General features: G+C 33.9%; 2 protein-coding genes across 5 annotated transcripts; both read right to left on the bottom strand.

Moving 5' to 3' along the window:
* Nucleotides 1–157: 157 nt before the first annotated feature.
* LOC130641193 (uncharacterized) lies at nucleotides 158–3395 on the bottom strand. 3 transcript variants are annotated; one of them, XM_057447907.1, is made up of 4 exons: nucleotides 2982–3395; nucleotides 2601–2636; nucleotides 2497–2515; nucleotides 1819–1957 (listed from the first exon to the last, which is right to left on the bottom strand). In XM_057447907.1, exons 1-4 carry the CDS (start codon nucleotides 3329–3331, stop codon nucleotides 1913–1915), a joined length of 450 nt encoding a protein of 149 aa, XP_057303890.1. In that variant the 5' UTR covers nucleotides 3332–3395; the 3' UTR covers nucleotides 1819–1912. The 3 variants fall into 3 exon arrangements, with proteins under 3 accessions (XP_057303873.1, XP_057303890.1, XP_057303881.1); XM_057447890.1 differs by lacking the exon at nucleotides 2497–2515 and having other exon boundaries at nucleotides 158–1957; nucleotides 2982–3036; XM_057447898.1 differs by lacking the exon at nucleotides 2497–2515.
* A 2600-nt stretch (nucleotides 3396–5995) lies between these two features.
* LOC130641179 (uncharacterized) lies at nucleotides 5996–7561 on the bottom strand. 2 transcript variants are annotated; one of them, XM_057447880.1, is made up of 4 exons: nucleotides 7124–7561; nucleotides 6743–6778; nucleotides 6660–6678; nucleotides 5996–6134 (listed from the first exon to the last, which is right to left on the bottom strand). In XM_057447880.1, exons 1-4 carry the CDS (start codon nucleotides 7501–7503, stop codon nucleotides 6090–6092), a joined length of 480 nt encoding a protein of 159 aa, XP_057303863.1. In that variant the 5' UTR covers nucleotides 7504–7561; the 3' UTR covers nucleotides 5996–6089. The 2 variants fall into 2 exon arrangements, with proteins under 2 accessions (XP_057303863.1, XP_057303854.1); XM_057447871.1 differs by lacking the exon at nucleotides 6660–6678 and having other exon boundaries at nucleotides 7124–7559.
* Nucleotides 7562–14093: the final 6532 nt, after the last annotated feature.

Raw genomic sequence — 14093 nt, 5'->3', positions numbered from 1 at the left:
TAACTCTCAATTTTTTATTGACAGCAAGGATGTACTTTTAAAAATAATGTTCACGTCTGTCTCTAATTGACCACTTTATAAATCTATTGTTTTAAGAATAATTCATCTTCTTTCAAGTTAGAAGTACCCTTTGTTTTAGATTAATAGCTTTATTTAACTAAATAATTTTTTTACAATACAACACTAAAGGACGTAGACGTTATACGTGGAAAGATAACAAAAAACATTGATAGTTGACATTACTGAACGACACAACATAAACTAAAATATCGATTTAACAGTTCAACTTTCTCGGATTATTGCTAACTCATTTGTAATCCGAACGTCGTCGTCGCACATGCTACGGACGGAATAGTTTCTGGAACCACGCAGACATAGAATTGCCGAACGCACCAAACTAAACGAAATTTTGCGTCTCAGCCACGCTACAACTTCTCCCTTTGTTTCATCTCTTTTTTCCGCGATCATGTCGGCTAGTCTGGATACGAAAACACTTGTTTCTCGACTCATACCCCCATTGATGCTAAATATTAGAGGTGTAAACGTCCCATGTTCGACGTCTATGATGCGTCTGTTATAAGATCTTTTTTTCTCTTTTTCTTGAAAAGTAAATAATGATGACATTGTTTGGCGTCGATAACTTGGAGCAATGGGATTAAAAATCCTTACATCTAAAAATGCTCGTTGTCCTCTCTGCCAAAAACCTCTTACACTTATGTCAGCTCTTGCTTCTGCGTCTGTAACTGCAGAACGGGGAAAATCAGTTGCTTCAGTGGTCAGGGGAATCAGGGGAGGTTCACAGTGTATGTCCCTGCATACCTCCTGCAATAAGGTAACCATCAGATCGCGCAGTTCGTTGTGTCGAATATTCACGAAACCACCAACATGACATGACAATGCATGCTCAATAGAATTTTGTTTGCCACAAGCACAAACAAGTGGCAATCCTTTAATGCTCCATCCGTAACGTAAAGAAATACTGTCAAGAAATTCACGCTTATACAGGCAAAATCCATTTTTTACCACGGATACCCAATGCTTCCATATGAAAGGCTAATAATTCAAATTACTCGTCGTTAAAGATCAAGTAAACTGATTGGTGAGCGTCACAATATCTTAAATTTTTCCCTATTCCATAAGTTTTGTAATAAACTATTAAGCTAATTTAAAAAGGAATATTAACGTAATATATTGTTGTCAAAGGTCGGCATTATCTGCTGTTCATGATAAAATTGATGGCCACCGTGTTGGAGAGCATTCTACATTTAGTGCTGTTATGGCAGGTGTGTTAAACTAAAAACCACTTCTTCCAAATTACACTTTCATTCGGGTTATGTTGATTGTAATTGATTTTTTGAGACAATTAACTTCCTATAAGATCTTTGTAATAAAAACGCAAAATTTCAGTGCCTTCACGTTTAGAAAAATTCTTTTAATTGAAGGGAGCCCTAGCTCCCATTCGATCTACAAAAGTTGTGCAAGCACAGCAATCGCATAACTAAATAACGGCCTAAGATATCAATCATTTCTTCATGCTAAGTGCTAAGCAGAAAGGAACTTTATAGCCTCTGGCATGACTCGGCCGGGGTGTAAACCGAAGACCTGCCTCACTGGAAGCAAACGCTCTACCAAAGACTATCAGTCAGTAAAGAATTAATTGGTCGTGTTCTATAAGAATGCTCTACGCCACGTTTTGCAGTGCGTTAAGCTTCTACGTCAATTGACAATCTGGTTGTAAAGATTCAGGTGTTAGATCGTCTTCCGATTTTGAATTCGGAATAACTTTGCGGGTGTTTTAATAAAGTAAAAAGGCCTGTATCCAAGCATTCATTTTTAATAGCAAAAACAATAGCAAAACCTATATACACAGTAATACACGTACTTAATATTTAAAGATAAATAACAGTAGCACTCAAGCTGCAACTCCCGGAAGTTGCAATAAACAAAAATCCATTTTCTAAAAAAAAAAAAATCACAATGTATAACTGAATGATGTCTCAAAAATAAGGCATAGTCGTGGGAAATCAAAAATTGAATTACGTGACGGCCGCATTTTCTTAAGACTAATCAAACATAATTTTATATACATGTTAGCTTAGCCATGCTTAAAGTCCTGAATCTGTAATGTAAAATTTTTGATTAAAACTCACACAATTTTCTGCGTAAAATGCGACAATAATTTCTCGGCATCTTATTAATTAAAAAAGTCGGAAATTCCGACAAAAAATTTGCCCGAATGGCCCATCTTGCTGACATTTTAGAGAACGTAATTTATTGCATATCAGAATTGATGTAATAAACAGTCTTATTTTTCCTTTTTGCTGCACAAAGAACAGGAATGTCTGAAAATGTAATTGAAGGATAAATATATGAAGTTAAAAATGTGATGTAAACAAACAGTGTTTTTAATTATCCATTCCTATTCAGAATTTTGTTTTTCTACGAAAAAAATATTTCATGTAGCTGTATAAGTTAATTTTTGTGATAAATACTTACGCATCTCATTTTACAGCATCTAAAAATAATCAATATTAAATGTTACAAATATAAATAACGAAATAAGATATATATAAAAAACTGTAATGAACATTATGACTTACAATTGTGGATCATATTCATTTTTGCAAGTGTCCATGCTAAAAAGAAAACCGCTTATTTTTCATGAACACTTATATCCAAATAGAGAATATAGTAATTGGTTTTCGGTACTACATTATCTGCAAAGAAAGTACAGAACACTTTCTTTCTTAAACAAAGTGATATGGAATCCAAGGAAAAATCAAGCGCCGTTTAATACTTTTTAAATCGCGTGAGTTAAAAATTTATTAACTAACAATCATTTTATGCAATCTTAACAGCCGCCACAACTGTCAGATGCACACTGACTGAAAATTAACTGGATAAAATTAAAATTTTAAATTAATAATGCATTTCTAAATATAAAAAGTATCAATTATTTTTAGCATTACTTAAGGACTTACCAATGCACGTAATCTATTTCTCGCTTAAAATAACCACTTTCTTGCTGCTTGATTCTAGCTCCATCTCTAGTCATGTCGAAAAACTGCGGTTGTCTTATTCTCCTCATTCGTTCCATGTCTTTCCATTGTTGGATCCTTAGATTTCTTCTGGCAACTTCATCCCTGGCTGCGTAAAAATCATTCATAACCAGATTATGTTTGTTCCATTCCTGATCCTTTTCTATCTGCGGACGGGATGATTCGCTTCGTAGATACAAAGCTCTTCTCATTTCCTCATCTCTTTTTCCCGGATTAAAACTTGAGGCAACATTGAGGTAAAAAAATGATATTAAAACTCCTGCGATCAACATCTTCAGTTCTAGATATGGCGGCCTTTATTCATAAACGCTGAGAAGTGAATGGTAAAATTACTTAGATAATTTTCCCGCTTTATGCTATTTCGATTCCCAAGAGGTCAATGGGCGTTACATGTTTGAAGCAACTTAAATTAATCCCAAACTAATTCAATTGAAATAAACATTTAGATTGCCCAAATCAACATTTAATCACAATCATTTCAATTTTGATGTGCGAAAACAACGTTCAACAAAGACACAATGCCTAATAAGCAATTTGTGAATTGAAATTACATTTTCCCATTGGATTAAACTAATTACCGGAGAATCAGGACCCGTTGAAATCAGAGTTTAAAGATATAAGAAAAGTATACTGGTTACGAAGTTGTGTAATCGACCGGGAACGAAGTTTCTTTTTGCATTCTGTGCTGCAATGCAAACCTGGTTCTTTGTTGATGTGCATGCGCTTTGGATTACTAAGAATACATATTTTGTGTATGGAATGCAATAACTGCCTTATTGATTTTCCTTAATTCGCCATGAAACGACAAATTCGTGTTTTACTAATTACTACCTTTACTAATCTACCACATAGAAAATTGAACCTACCATACACTTCGTCGATTCAACTTAACAAAACAGTTAAAGAAATGCAGTTAAAGCATTTAACATTACAGCGGAACTACTGCATTTAATAGGCCCATAAAATTGCCAAATAACACCTAAATAAGCTAGACATTCTGGCATTTTGGATTTCATTGGTTTCGCCAATGTAGGTTCAACAAGATTTATTGCTTATTTAACCGAAATTTTAACAAGGCGCGTTTTACTTTAATAGATAGAGTAGTTCTTTACATTAATTCTGTAACTCTCAATTTTTTATTGACAGCAAGGATGTACTTTTAAAAATAATGTTCACGTCTGTCTCTAATTGACCACTTTATAAATCTATTGTTTTAAGAATAATTCATCTTCTTTCAAGTTAGAAGTACCCTTTGTTTTAGATTAATAGCTTTATTTAACTAAATAATTTTTTTACAATACAACACTAAAGGACGTAGACATTATACGTGGAAAGATAACAAAAAACATTGATAGTTGACATTACTGAACGACACAACATAAACTAAAATATCGATTTAACAGTTCAACTTTCTCGGATTATTGCTAACTCATTTGTAATCCGCACGTCGTCGTCGCACATGCTACGGACGGAATAGTTTCTGGAACCACGCAGACATAGAATTGCCGAACGCACCAAACTAAACGAAATTTTGCGTCTCAGCCACGCTACAACTTCTCCCTTTGTTTCATCTCTTTTTTCCGCGATCATGTCGGCTACTCTGGATACGAAAACACTTGTTTCTCGACTCATACCTTCATTGATGCAAAATATTAGAGGTGTAAACGTCCCATGTTTGACGTCTATGATGCGTCTGTTATAAGATCTTTTTTTCTCTTTTTCTTGAAAAGTAAATAATGATGACATTGTTTGGCGTCGATAACTTGGAGCAATGGGATTAAAAATCCTTACATCTAAAAATGCTCGTTGTCCTCTCTGCCAAAAACCTCTTACACTTATGTCAGCTCTTGCTTCTGCGTCTGTAACTGCAGAACGGGGAAAATCAGTTGCTTCAGTGGTCAGGGGAATCAGGGGAGGTTCACAGCGTATGTCCCTGCATACCTCCTGCAATAAGGTAACCATCAGATCGCGCAGTTTGTTGTGTCGAATATTCACGAAACCACCAACATGACATGACAATGCATGTTCAATAGAATTTTGTTTGCCACAAGCACAAACTAGTGGCAATCCTTTAATGCTCCATCCGTAACGTAAAGAAATACTGTCAAGAAATTCACGCTTATTCAGGCAAAATCCATTTTTTACCACGGATACCCAATGCTTCCATATGAAAGGCTAATAATCAAATTACTCGTCGTTAAAGGTCAAGTAAACTGGTTGGTGAGCGTCACAATATCTTAAATTTTTCCCTATTCCATAAGTTTTGTAATAAACTATTAAGCTAATTTAAAAAGGAATTTTAACGTAATATATTGTTGTCAAAGGTCGGCATTATCTGCTGTTCATGATAAAATTGATGGCCACCGTGTTGGAGAGCATTCTACATTTTGTGCTGTTATGGCAGGTGTGTTAAACTAAAAACCACTTCTTCCAAATTACACTTTCATTTGGGTTATGTTGATAATTGATTTTTTGAGACAATTAACTTCCTATAAGATCTTTGTAATAAAAACGCAAAATTTCAGTGCCTTCACGTTTAGAAAAATTCTTTTAATTGAAGGGAGCCCTAGCTCCCATTCGATCTACAAAAGTTGTGCAAGCACAGCAATCGCATAACTAAACAACGGCCTAAGATATCAATCATTTCTTCATGCTAAGCGCTAAGCAGAAAGGAACTTTATAGCCTCTGGTATGACTCGGCCGGGGTTTAAACCGAAGACCTGCCTCACTGGAAGCAAACGCTCTACCAAAGACTATCAGTCAGTAAAGAATTAATTGGTCGTGTTCTATAAGAATGCTCTACGCCACGTTTTGCAGTGCGTTAAGTTTCTACGTCAATTGACAATCTGGTTGTAAAGATTCAGGTGTTAGATCGTCTTCCGATTTTGAATTCGGAATAACTTTGCGGGTGTTTTAATAAAGTAAAAAGGCCTGTATCCCAGCATTCATTTTTAATAGCAAAAACAATAGCAAAAACTATATACACAGTAATACACGTAGTTAATATTTAAAGATAAATAACAGTAGCACTCAAGCTGCAACTCCCGGAAGTTGCAATAAACAAAAATCCATTTTCTAAAAAAAAAAATCACAATGTATAACTGAATGATGTTTCAAAAATAAGGCATAGTCGTGGGAAATCAAAAATTGAATTACGTGACAGCCGCATTTTCTTAAGACTAATCAAACATATACATGTTAGCTTAGCCATGCTTAAAGTCCTGAATCTGTAATGTAAAATTTTTGATTAAAACTCACAATTTTCTGCGTAAAATGCGACAATAATTTCTCGGCATCTTATTAATTAAAAAAGTCGGAAATTCCGACAAAAAATTTGCCTGAATGGCCCATCTTGCTGACATTTTAAAGAACGTAATTTATTGCATATCAGAATTGATGTAATAAACAGTCTTATTTTTCCTTTTTGCTGCACAAAGAACAGGAATGTCTGAAAATGTAATTGAAGGATAAATATGTGAACTTAAAAATGTGATGTAAACAAACAGTGTTTTTAATTATCCATTCCTATTCAGAATTGTTTTTCTACAAAAAAAATATTTCATGTAGCTGTATAAGTTAATTTTTCTGATAAATACTTACGCATTTCATTTTACAGCATCTAAAAATAATCGATATTAAATGTTACAAATATAAATAACGAAATAATGAACATTATGACTTACAATTGTGGATCATATTCATTTTTGCAAGTGTCCATGCTAAAAAGAAAACCGCTTATTATTCATAAACACTTATATCCAAATGGAGAATATAGTAATTGGTTTTCGGTACCACATTATCTGCAAAGAAAGTACAGAACACTTTCTTTCTTAAACAAAGTGATATGGAGTCCAAGAAAACATCAAGCGCCGTTTAATACTTTTTAAATCGCGCGAGTTAAAAATTTATTAACTAACAATCATTTTATGCAATCTTAACAGCCGCCACAACTGCCAGATGCACACTGACTGAAAATTAACTGGATAAAATTAAAATTTTAAATTAATAATGCATTTCTAAATATAAAAAGTATCAATTATTTTTAGCATTAATTAAGGACTTACCAATGCACGTAATCTATTTCTCGCTTAAAATAACCACTTTCTTGCTGCTTGATTCTAGCTCCATCTCTAGTCATGTCGAAAAACTGCGGTTGTCTCATTCTCCTCATTCGTTCCATGTCTTTCCATTGTTGGATCCTTAGATTTCTTCTGGCAACTTCATCCCTGGCTGCGTAAAAATCATTCATAACCAAATTATGTTTGTTCCATTCCTGATCCTTTTCTATCTGCGGACGGGAAATGAGAAGAGCTTTGTATCTACGAAGCGAATCATCGCTTCGTAGATACAAAGCTCTTCTCATTTCCTCATCTCTTTTTCCCGGATTAAAACTTGAGGCAACATTGAGGTAAAAAAATGATATTAAAACTCCTGCGATCAACATCTTCAGTTCTAGATATGGCCGCCTTTATTCATAAACGCTGAGAAGTGAATGGTAAAATTACTTAGATAATTTTCCCGTTTTATGCTATTTCGATTCCCAAGAGGTCAATTGGCGTTGCATGTTTCAAGCAACTTAAATTAATCCCAAACTAATTCAATTGAAATAAACATTTAGATTGCGATTTCTTGTAAAGAATGGCTCACTTATGAATCATCTTTAACAGCCATAAAATTGTGATTTTGCGGTGTAGGCTAAACCCAAAGAATAGTCCCACGGGAGTTGAATTGATTGAATAGCAGTTGATATCACAGAGTACGTTTTCAAGCACATAGCCACAACTGTCAAATTGTAGCAAGAAGTTTGTTGTTAATCACATGTTACGAAATACAAGTTAAAACTAAAGTCCATAAGGGTCTTGGAAGATATTGAAAATATTTTCTAAAAATATGTAATGATCTACGCTTAACATACGGACTGCAAAAAAACGACCGCAATCCCTGCGCCTAGCGTATAAATATTTTCCAGCCTAGAATATTGGGTTTTTAGTCTTTAGTTTTCATTACATGTCTAGCAATTATTTTATTGAGGCGCTAAAATGACTATAATTATTATTATCTTTTTATCGTATATTGACTATGGAAATTTCAAACTGTTTCTATATAATACATTTGTGTTCTAATGTTATTTATTGGCCAACACTTACGTAATAGGGTGCCTTTTGTGCTAAAAATATTAATTAAGCCAAAAATGGAGTGTCAAAACGATAAAAAGTAATTTGTCGCAACGTAGGGGCGTAAATTACGCCCACATGGCGCAAAATATTATGTGAGAGCGTAATAAAAGGCGTAAGCACAACACAATAAAATGTAAATCTAATATATTGATCACATATAGTAAAATGCACTTTATATTCTAAAAAAATATTCCATGTTTAATTTTTGCATAAGAGACCTTAGAAATATGAGCGTAGATGGCCACCTGCTAAAAGGGCGCAATTTTAATTTTTTCTTGTAAAAGTAAAATAGGCCAGTCAAACAAAAGTTACAAGTAACAAAGAGAAGGATAGGGCATTTTTGTGTAGGCCCGAAACCAACAAAGTAAATGAATAACTAAATTCACAGTTGTTTTATAAGTCAATTTTTTGTTTGTTTCTGAAAGAAGCAGATATTCTTCATCATTGATTATACATAACTCCAGCTTATGCAAAAGCAAATCCTCTATCTTGTTTTGATGATATGGCATTTAATTTGGCGAAATTATTTTTTAAAAACAAACCGAGGACGGACTCCGAAGGCTAGCAACCATGGAAACAAAAGTTGCCGTCAGTTCTCGGTTTGTTTGCGAAAGTTCACTAATGTGTCACCCACGCAAATCTATTTAACAAAATCAATCATTTAGGGACATCTTTTCTGCAAAACGTTTTTCCCCAATAAAAATGTATTTTAACCCCATTTTTCGTGCCAATGACAATTAAAATAGCTATATGTCACTTCACTTTAATATAATTCAGAATTTTTGTTTTTCTCGTCAGGATAATAAACACATGATGTTTCCTATGATTTTTTTTACAATAAAAGCCCCATATACGTTTTGTTTTCAATTAAATGTACATCTGTTATAAATAGTCCAATGCATTAATGCAAATATACAAATAAAAAAAAACATAGGCAATACTTTATTTTTATCCAAGTGAATATTTAAATTCTGAACAACGCAATGTAAGCGTAAAGTTAGTACGGATAAGGTACCTTAGGTCTTCCTTATAGGTGCAGTAACATTTCATAAAAAAAGTAAAGAAAATCATACAAGTCCTGTTAAAAATGCTTTCTAACAAACAACAACGAAAATATCTGATTTAATTATTCTCACCCTTCAACTTAACCTTTACTTGCTCTCTTTACATAATGAATTTCCACAAGAATGTTTTTAACTACAATGTAATTAACTCGCGTAGGTAGCGAAGGGTTAATGTGCAAAAAACGCTATAAGATGGCTGACAATTGGACAGCCTTTAATTTGAGAAATCTGATGCAGCGAGCAGTGGATACTTATTTGGTAGATTCAAGGAATTAAATATACTCTCTATAACAATGATGGACGCGTATACAATCGGTGTTTTGTTACTTATTGCAGGTAAATTTGTTAATTGGTGCCAAACGGAACCAAATATAAGGACTCTGATGCCTTGAATTAGCTTCTTATTTCAACATGGAATTTCAGCAATATTACAACTTCATAACATATTTGTTAACCCTATTCCTACCGAGCAGGTGCTCATTCGGCTCTCCCTGTACATTATCATTTGCCATTTTTATGTCTTTTCTCTTGTGTACTGAATTTTTTTGACTTTTAATATCTCATCAATAGTCATCATTAGTCATGTGACATAAAAAAATTAGAATTACCAATATATTTTTTCTTCGTGTTACTATTGCCACACAACATAGAAATAAGGCAAAAAACGGTTATAATTTGACACTTTTGCTCATTTGTAAGCACATTCCGTTTTGTGTTAAATTAAAGTCTCTTTTTGACTATGCATATATGAATGCTGTGAATGCAATAGCCGACATTTTGGATTTTTAACATTTTTTTTCAAATTTCAGAAAACATAAGTAGCACTTGCAATTGACAAGTTTTAGACATTGTACGTTTAAGGGGGTTACAAATTAGTGACAAAAAGTCCCGATCGGAATAGGATTGATACTAAGTTTTCTTTACTACGAAACAGTTTTTATGCAATATTGCAGTTTATTAGAATGGCTTTCAAGATTTTTTATAAGTGGTTAAATGGGAAGGGTTCAGAGAGTTCGAGGGAGCAAAAAAACTGAGGAACACTGATAGACACTGCGTCATCATGCAGCTTACTGTAAAACCAAACTTTTTAATTTTAGATATTATGTTAATCTTATTTAGATTTAGCGAAGGCGTTTCCATTGTCCAGTGATCAACCAACCACGATCGATATTCATGAAAATATGGATGGTGAGTATTCCTTTCCAACAAATCAAAATAAGTGAAACTAGGAAAATATTCGTAAGGAAAGCCAAAGAAAAGTATGCTTCAATGCTAATGTTTTGTTACACATATGTTACCCCCACTTACAAGGTTACCTTACTGGGTTTTTAATTAAATCATGAGGGGCTGTTTGTTTTGGTAATTAGCTACTATAATTAGTTTTAAACACGTCCTAAACGTAAATCCTACATCCTTATCCTTTTCCTGTTAATTGCGCGAGTTGATGGGATTCAATAACAAAGATGTGTCCAACTTCATCAGATTTCATTACATATTATGTAACACAATTGTGATGAAATGTATGCTAGGTCAAAGTAACAAATTCTTGAATGTTATTGATTCATCGTTGATAGATTATTTTGACTTAATATAAAAAGGTTTTCTAATAAACTAAGTGCTCCTTTTCTAAGGAATGGAGAAATAAAGCTTGAACCAATCAGAAGCTGAAATATTTCCTTCAAGGTAAACCCATGTGACAATGTGGTAACTGGTTGCACTACCGCAATTCCTTTTAGGTTAACATGCTCAACTAGTTATTAGCCTGTGGGAAAATTCTCAGTTGTAGCTTCAAAATTCCACCGGTTATGTATTTCGTGAATTCTTAGCATAAGGTGACGATTTCGCTACCATTTTGAACAAGATACGGCTATTATTATAGACTAACCAGAGACCCGGAATTTCGGCGTCGAGTCACGCTAGCTTTAGCAGAATGCTGTCTCGAAACTTAAGTTCCTAGTTAAAATCTTAAAATTGGTTTGTTTAAGATTTATACATGGCTAGAAAACGTAACGATATATCTATCTTAGCATATGAGAGCTGAAAAAATACTTATTTTTATAGATACAAAGAATTTGGAAGACAAAAGGGTCAAAAGGAGATCTACAAACCTCACGACACTTCCAAACCAAAAATGACATTCGCAACTTGTGTGGGGGTTTCTGGGTTCTGCCCTGAATCCGAAATTAAGCTGCGTAAAACAAAAAAACAAAGGGTCCGCAAATTATCGGTTTCTGCAATAATTTTCCAAAAAAAGCTGCGCGTAACCATTTTGAACAGAATGCGGCTATTATTATAGAGATACAGGCCGTTAGCCTGTGGAATTGGTGCATCCTTGGCATAACTTGGAGATTCGGCTGCTATTTTAAACAAAATATGACTATTTTTATAGAGATAGGTTTGGTAAATTTAAACAATTTCGATTAAAAAACATTAATGTTTTTCTAATAATTTTTTTGAGAGATATGTTGAGAAAACGTAGCTATGCTTAAGAAGTTTTCTATTCCAAAAGATCTTATTTCTTTATAATGATCGAATTTCAGCTGTTGCCTGTTGGTAGGTTACCATCACCATCCATTTGTAAGTGGGAAACGATCAATTTTTTCACAAAATATTAAATTTGATCTTTCAATCTTTAGATCATTACATGGATTCAATGACCTCAGCTATGGAAATGATTCTTTCTATAAATAACGCTCACGAAAAAGGTAATGTAAAAGATTTCAAAGCGCAATTAAGTGTATTTAGTATTAACGTATTGCACAAAAACTATTAATTCTAATACTTTTTATTCACCTAAAACCTGGACATAATAATGTGTGAATGGACGCTTTTGGCCATTTCTTAGAACATAAAAAACTCTTGACATTACTCTGTAACCGGGACGTCAAGAATGCGCTGGATGCCTGTCTAATGGACCAATCTGCTCCATGACCTGGAAGGACCCATAAATCGTGAAATTGGGAGTTTTAGCGTAAAAATATTAAAATAGTTTTTGATGTTGCATCTAACAAAAAAACTTCTAAGATCTAAGCGAACATTGAAAATTTTAAAGTGCGTGTTACTTCCATAGAAACAGCGTTCCCAATGGTTTGTGAAAACTTCTCCCTTCTTATGTAAGGGCTTTCACTCTTAAATAATCCTAAGCCTTACACCCAATTTGACTGAAGTTGTGCATAGGTTGTGTATTTTGGTTTTCTATTTGTTGCTAGAATTTAAATCCACTCGATATTTCCGGGAATAAAGGTGGCTTATCTTTATACATATAGTTTACAATGTTTCGTAAGGCAGACGCGTTTTTCCAGTGAATTATTGTTAATTTTATGTTTTGTGCTTTTTATCATTCAGAAATGCCTGATGTCGCATACGGCGATGTGATTATGCACCAATCACAAAGCCGCAAACGAAGATCGACGTCAACGCGTAACTTATGGTCAAATGGAATCATTCCCTACATAATTAAACCCGGTTTCCGTACGTAACTACTCAATACTTTTGTCACAACAGATACCTGTATTCATGGGCTAAGTTTGTTTTTTGTCTCAAATGGTTTGTTTTTTCTTCCTTATTTTTTGTAATCTGAATAGCAATGTCTAACATTTAGTCAACATCTCTGGAACAAGTCAAGTTGATGTCATTCGCAGCGTAATGAGGGACATTGAAAATGTAACTTGTGTGAAATTCCAAGAATACGAAGCTGATATTGTACCATCGACGCATGTGGAGATTCGCACAGGGAAAGGGTAAGCATAGTTGCAAAGAAATATTTATTTAACGTAAATTTGCATTTTCTACTGCTTTAACGTCTAAATCTTTCCCCGTCAATTACACCAATTTTCTATACAGTTGTTTGACTGGACAATCTATATAGCACACAGATTCAACTAAATTACTACAGTTCTAGATTATACGCTTCACGATACACAAAGCTAAAAAATTATAACATATTGTAAATATTACATGAAATAAAATTAAAAAAACTTATGTGAAACTCTGCGATGGTTGGTAGTAGAGTGTTCGATTCTAGTGCAGAAAGTCTCGTGTTTAATTCTGGCCGAGTTATGCCAGAATATAAATGTATGGATAGCTCCTTTCTGTTTGACGTTCGGAATGATACTAGGATTGATATGTTAGACGGTTGTCGAGATCAGCGGCTTCCGTATCTCAAATAGGAGTTTTAAATGCATTAATACACTCATTGATAACAGCACCATTTGGAACTGGGGCTATCCTTGGGAATATTAGTAATAATAATAATAATAAGAAGAAGAAGACTAACGATTATAAAGTATAAACAACTCCAAAAGTTTTTAGTTATGTGATATTGCCTTTTTCGATATCACATAAACTAGCCATGTGAGACAAGTAAAATTTTTATGTGGATGAGACTAAGAGATAGTTGCAAGCCTATTAAAAATTCACAGGAATTCACGAAATCCTCTACTGGTCCTGAGTTACCAATTTTAATTGGAGTTTCTGGTAATAAGCTCTAATAAGAAAGACTCGAAACATATCAGGCGTCCCTTTTAACAGAGGTTAAGAAGATTATGCATCGCTGCATTATTTAAAACTCCATATTGACATGCCACTAGTTGCAGATCATCAGTTGGAATGGTTGGTGGAAAGCAAGAATTAATCTTGGAGAGATTCGGTTGCATAAGGAGATCAATTATTCTGCATGAACTGCTCCATGTTCTTGGAATATATCACGAACAATCACGTACAGATCGTGACCAACATGTAACAGTTCACACCGACAGGATCAAAGCAGGTGAGTTGATTTAGTTTACATCATT

This window comes from Hydractinia symbiolongicarpus, chromosome 1 (genome assembly GCF_029227915.1).
Source record: "Hydractinia symbiolongicarpus strain clone_291-10 chromosome 1, HSymV2.1, whole genome shotgun sequence".
In the NCBI taxonomy this organism is placed as follows: Eukaryota; Metazoa; Cnidaria; class Hydrozoa; order Anthoathecata; family Hydractiniidae; genus Hydractinia; species Hydractinia symbiolongicarpus.
Note: the sequence above shows the minus strand (reverse complement) of the source record. Positions and strands in the feature narration are given on the sequence as shown.

Coding starts and splice junctions, on each gene's coding strand:
- LOC130641193 (XM_057447890.1), bottom strand. CDS start 840: ATGGTTACCTTATTGCAGGAGGTATGCAGGGACATACACTGTGAACCT.
- LOC130641179 (XM_057447871.1), bottom strand. CDS start 7,503: ATGTTGATCGCAGGAGTTTTAATATCATTTTTTTACCTCAATGTTGCC. Junction 6,779..7,123: donor GAAATAGATTACGTGCATTG/GTAAGTCCTTAA, acceptor TTTTCTTTTTAG/CATGGACACTTGCAAAAATG. Junction 6,135..6,742: donor AATGAATATGATCCACAATT/GTAAGTCATAAT, acceptor TTTTTTTTTTAG/AAAATGGATTTTTGTTTATT.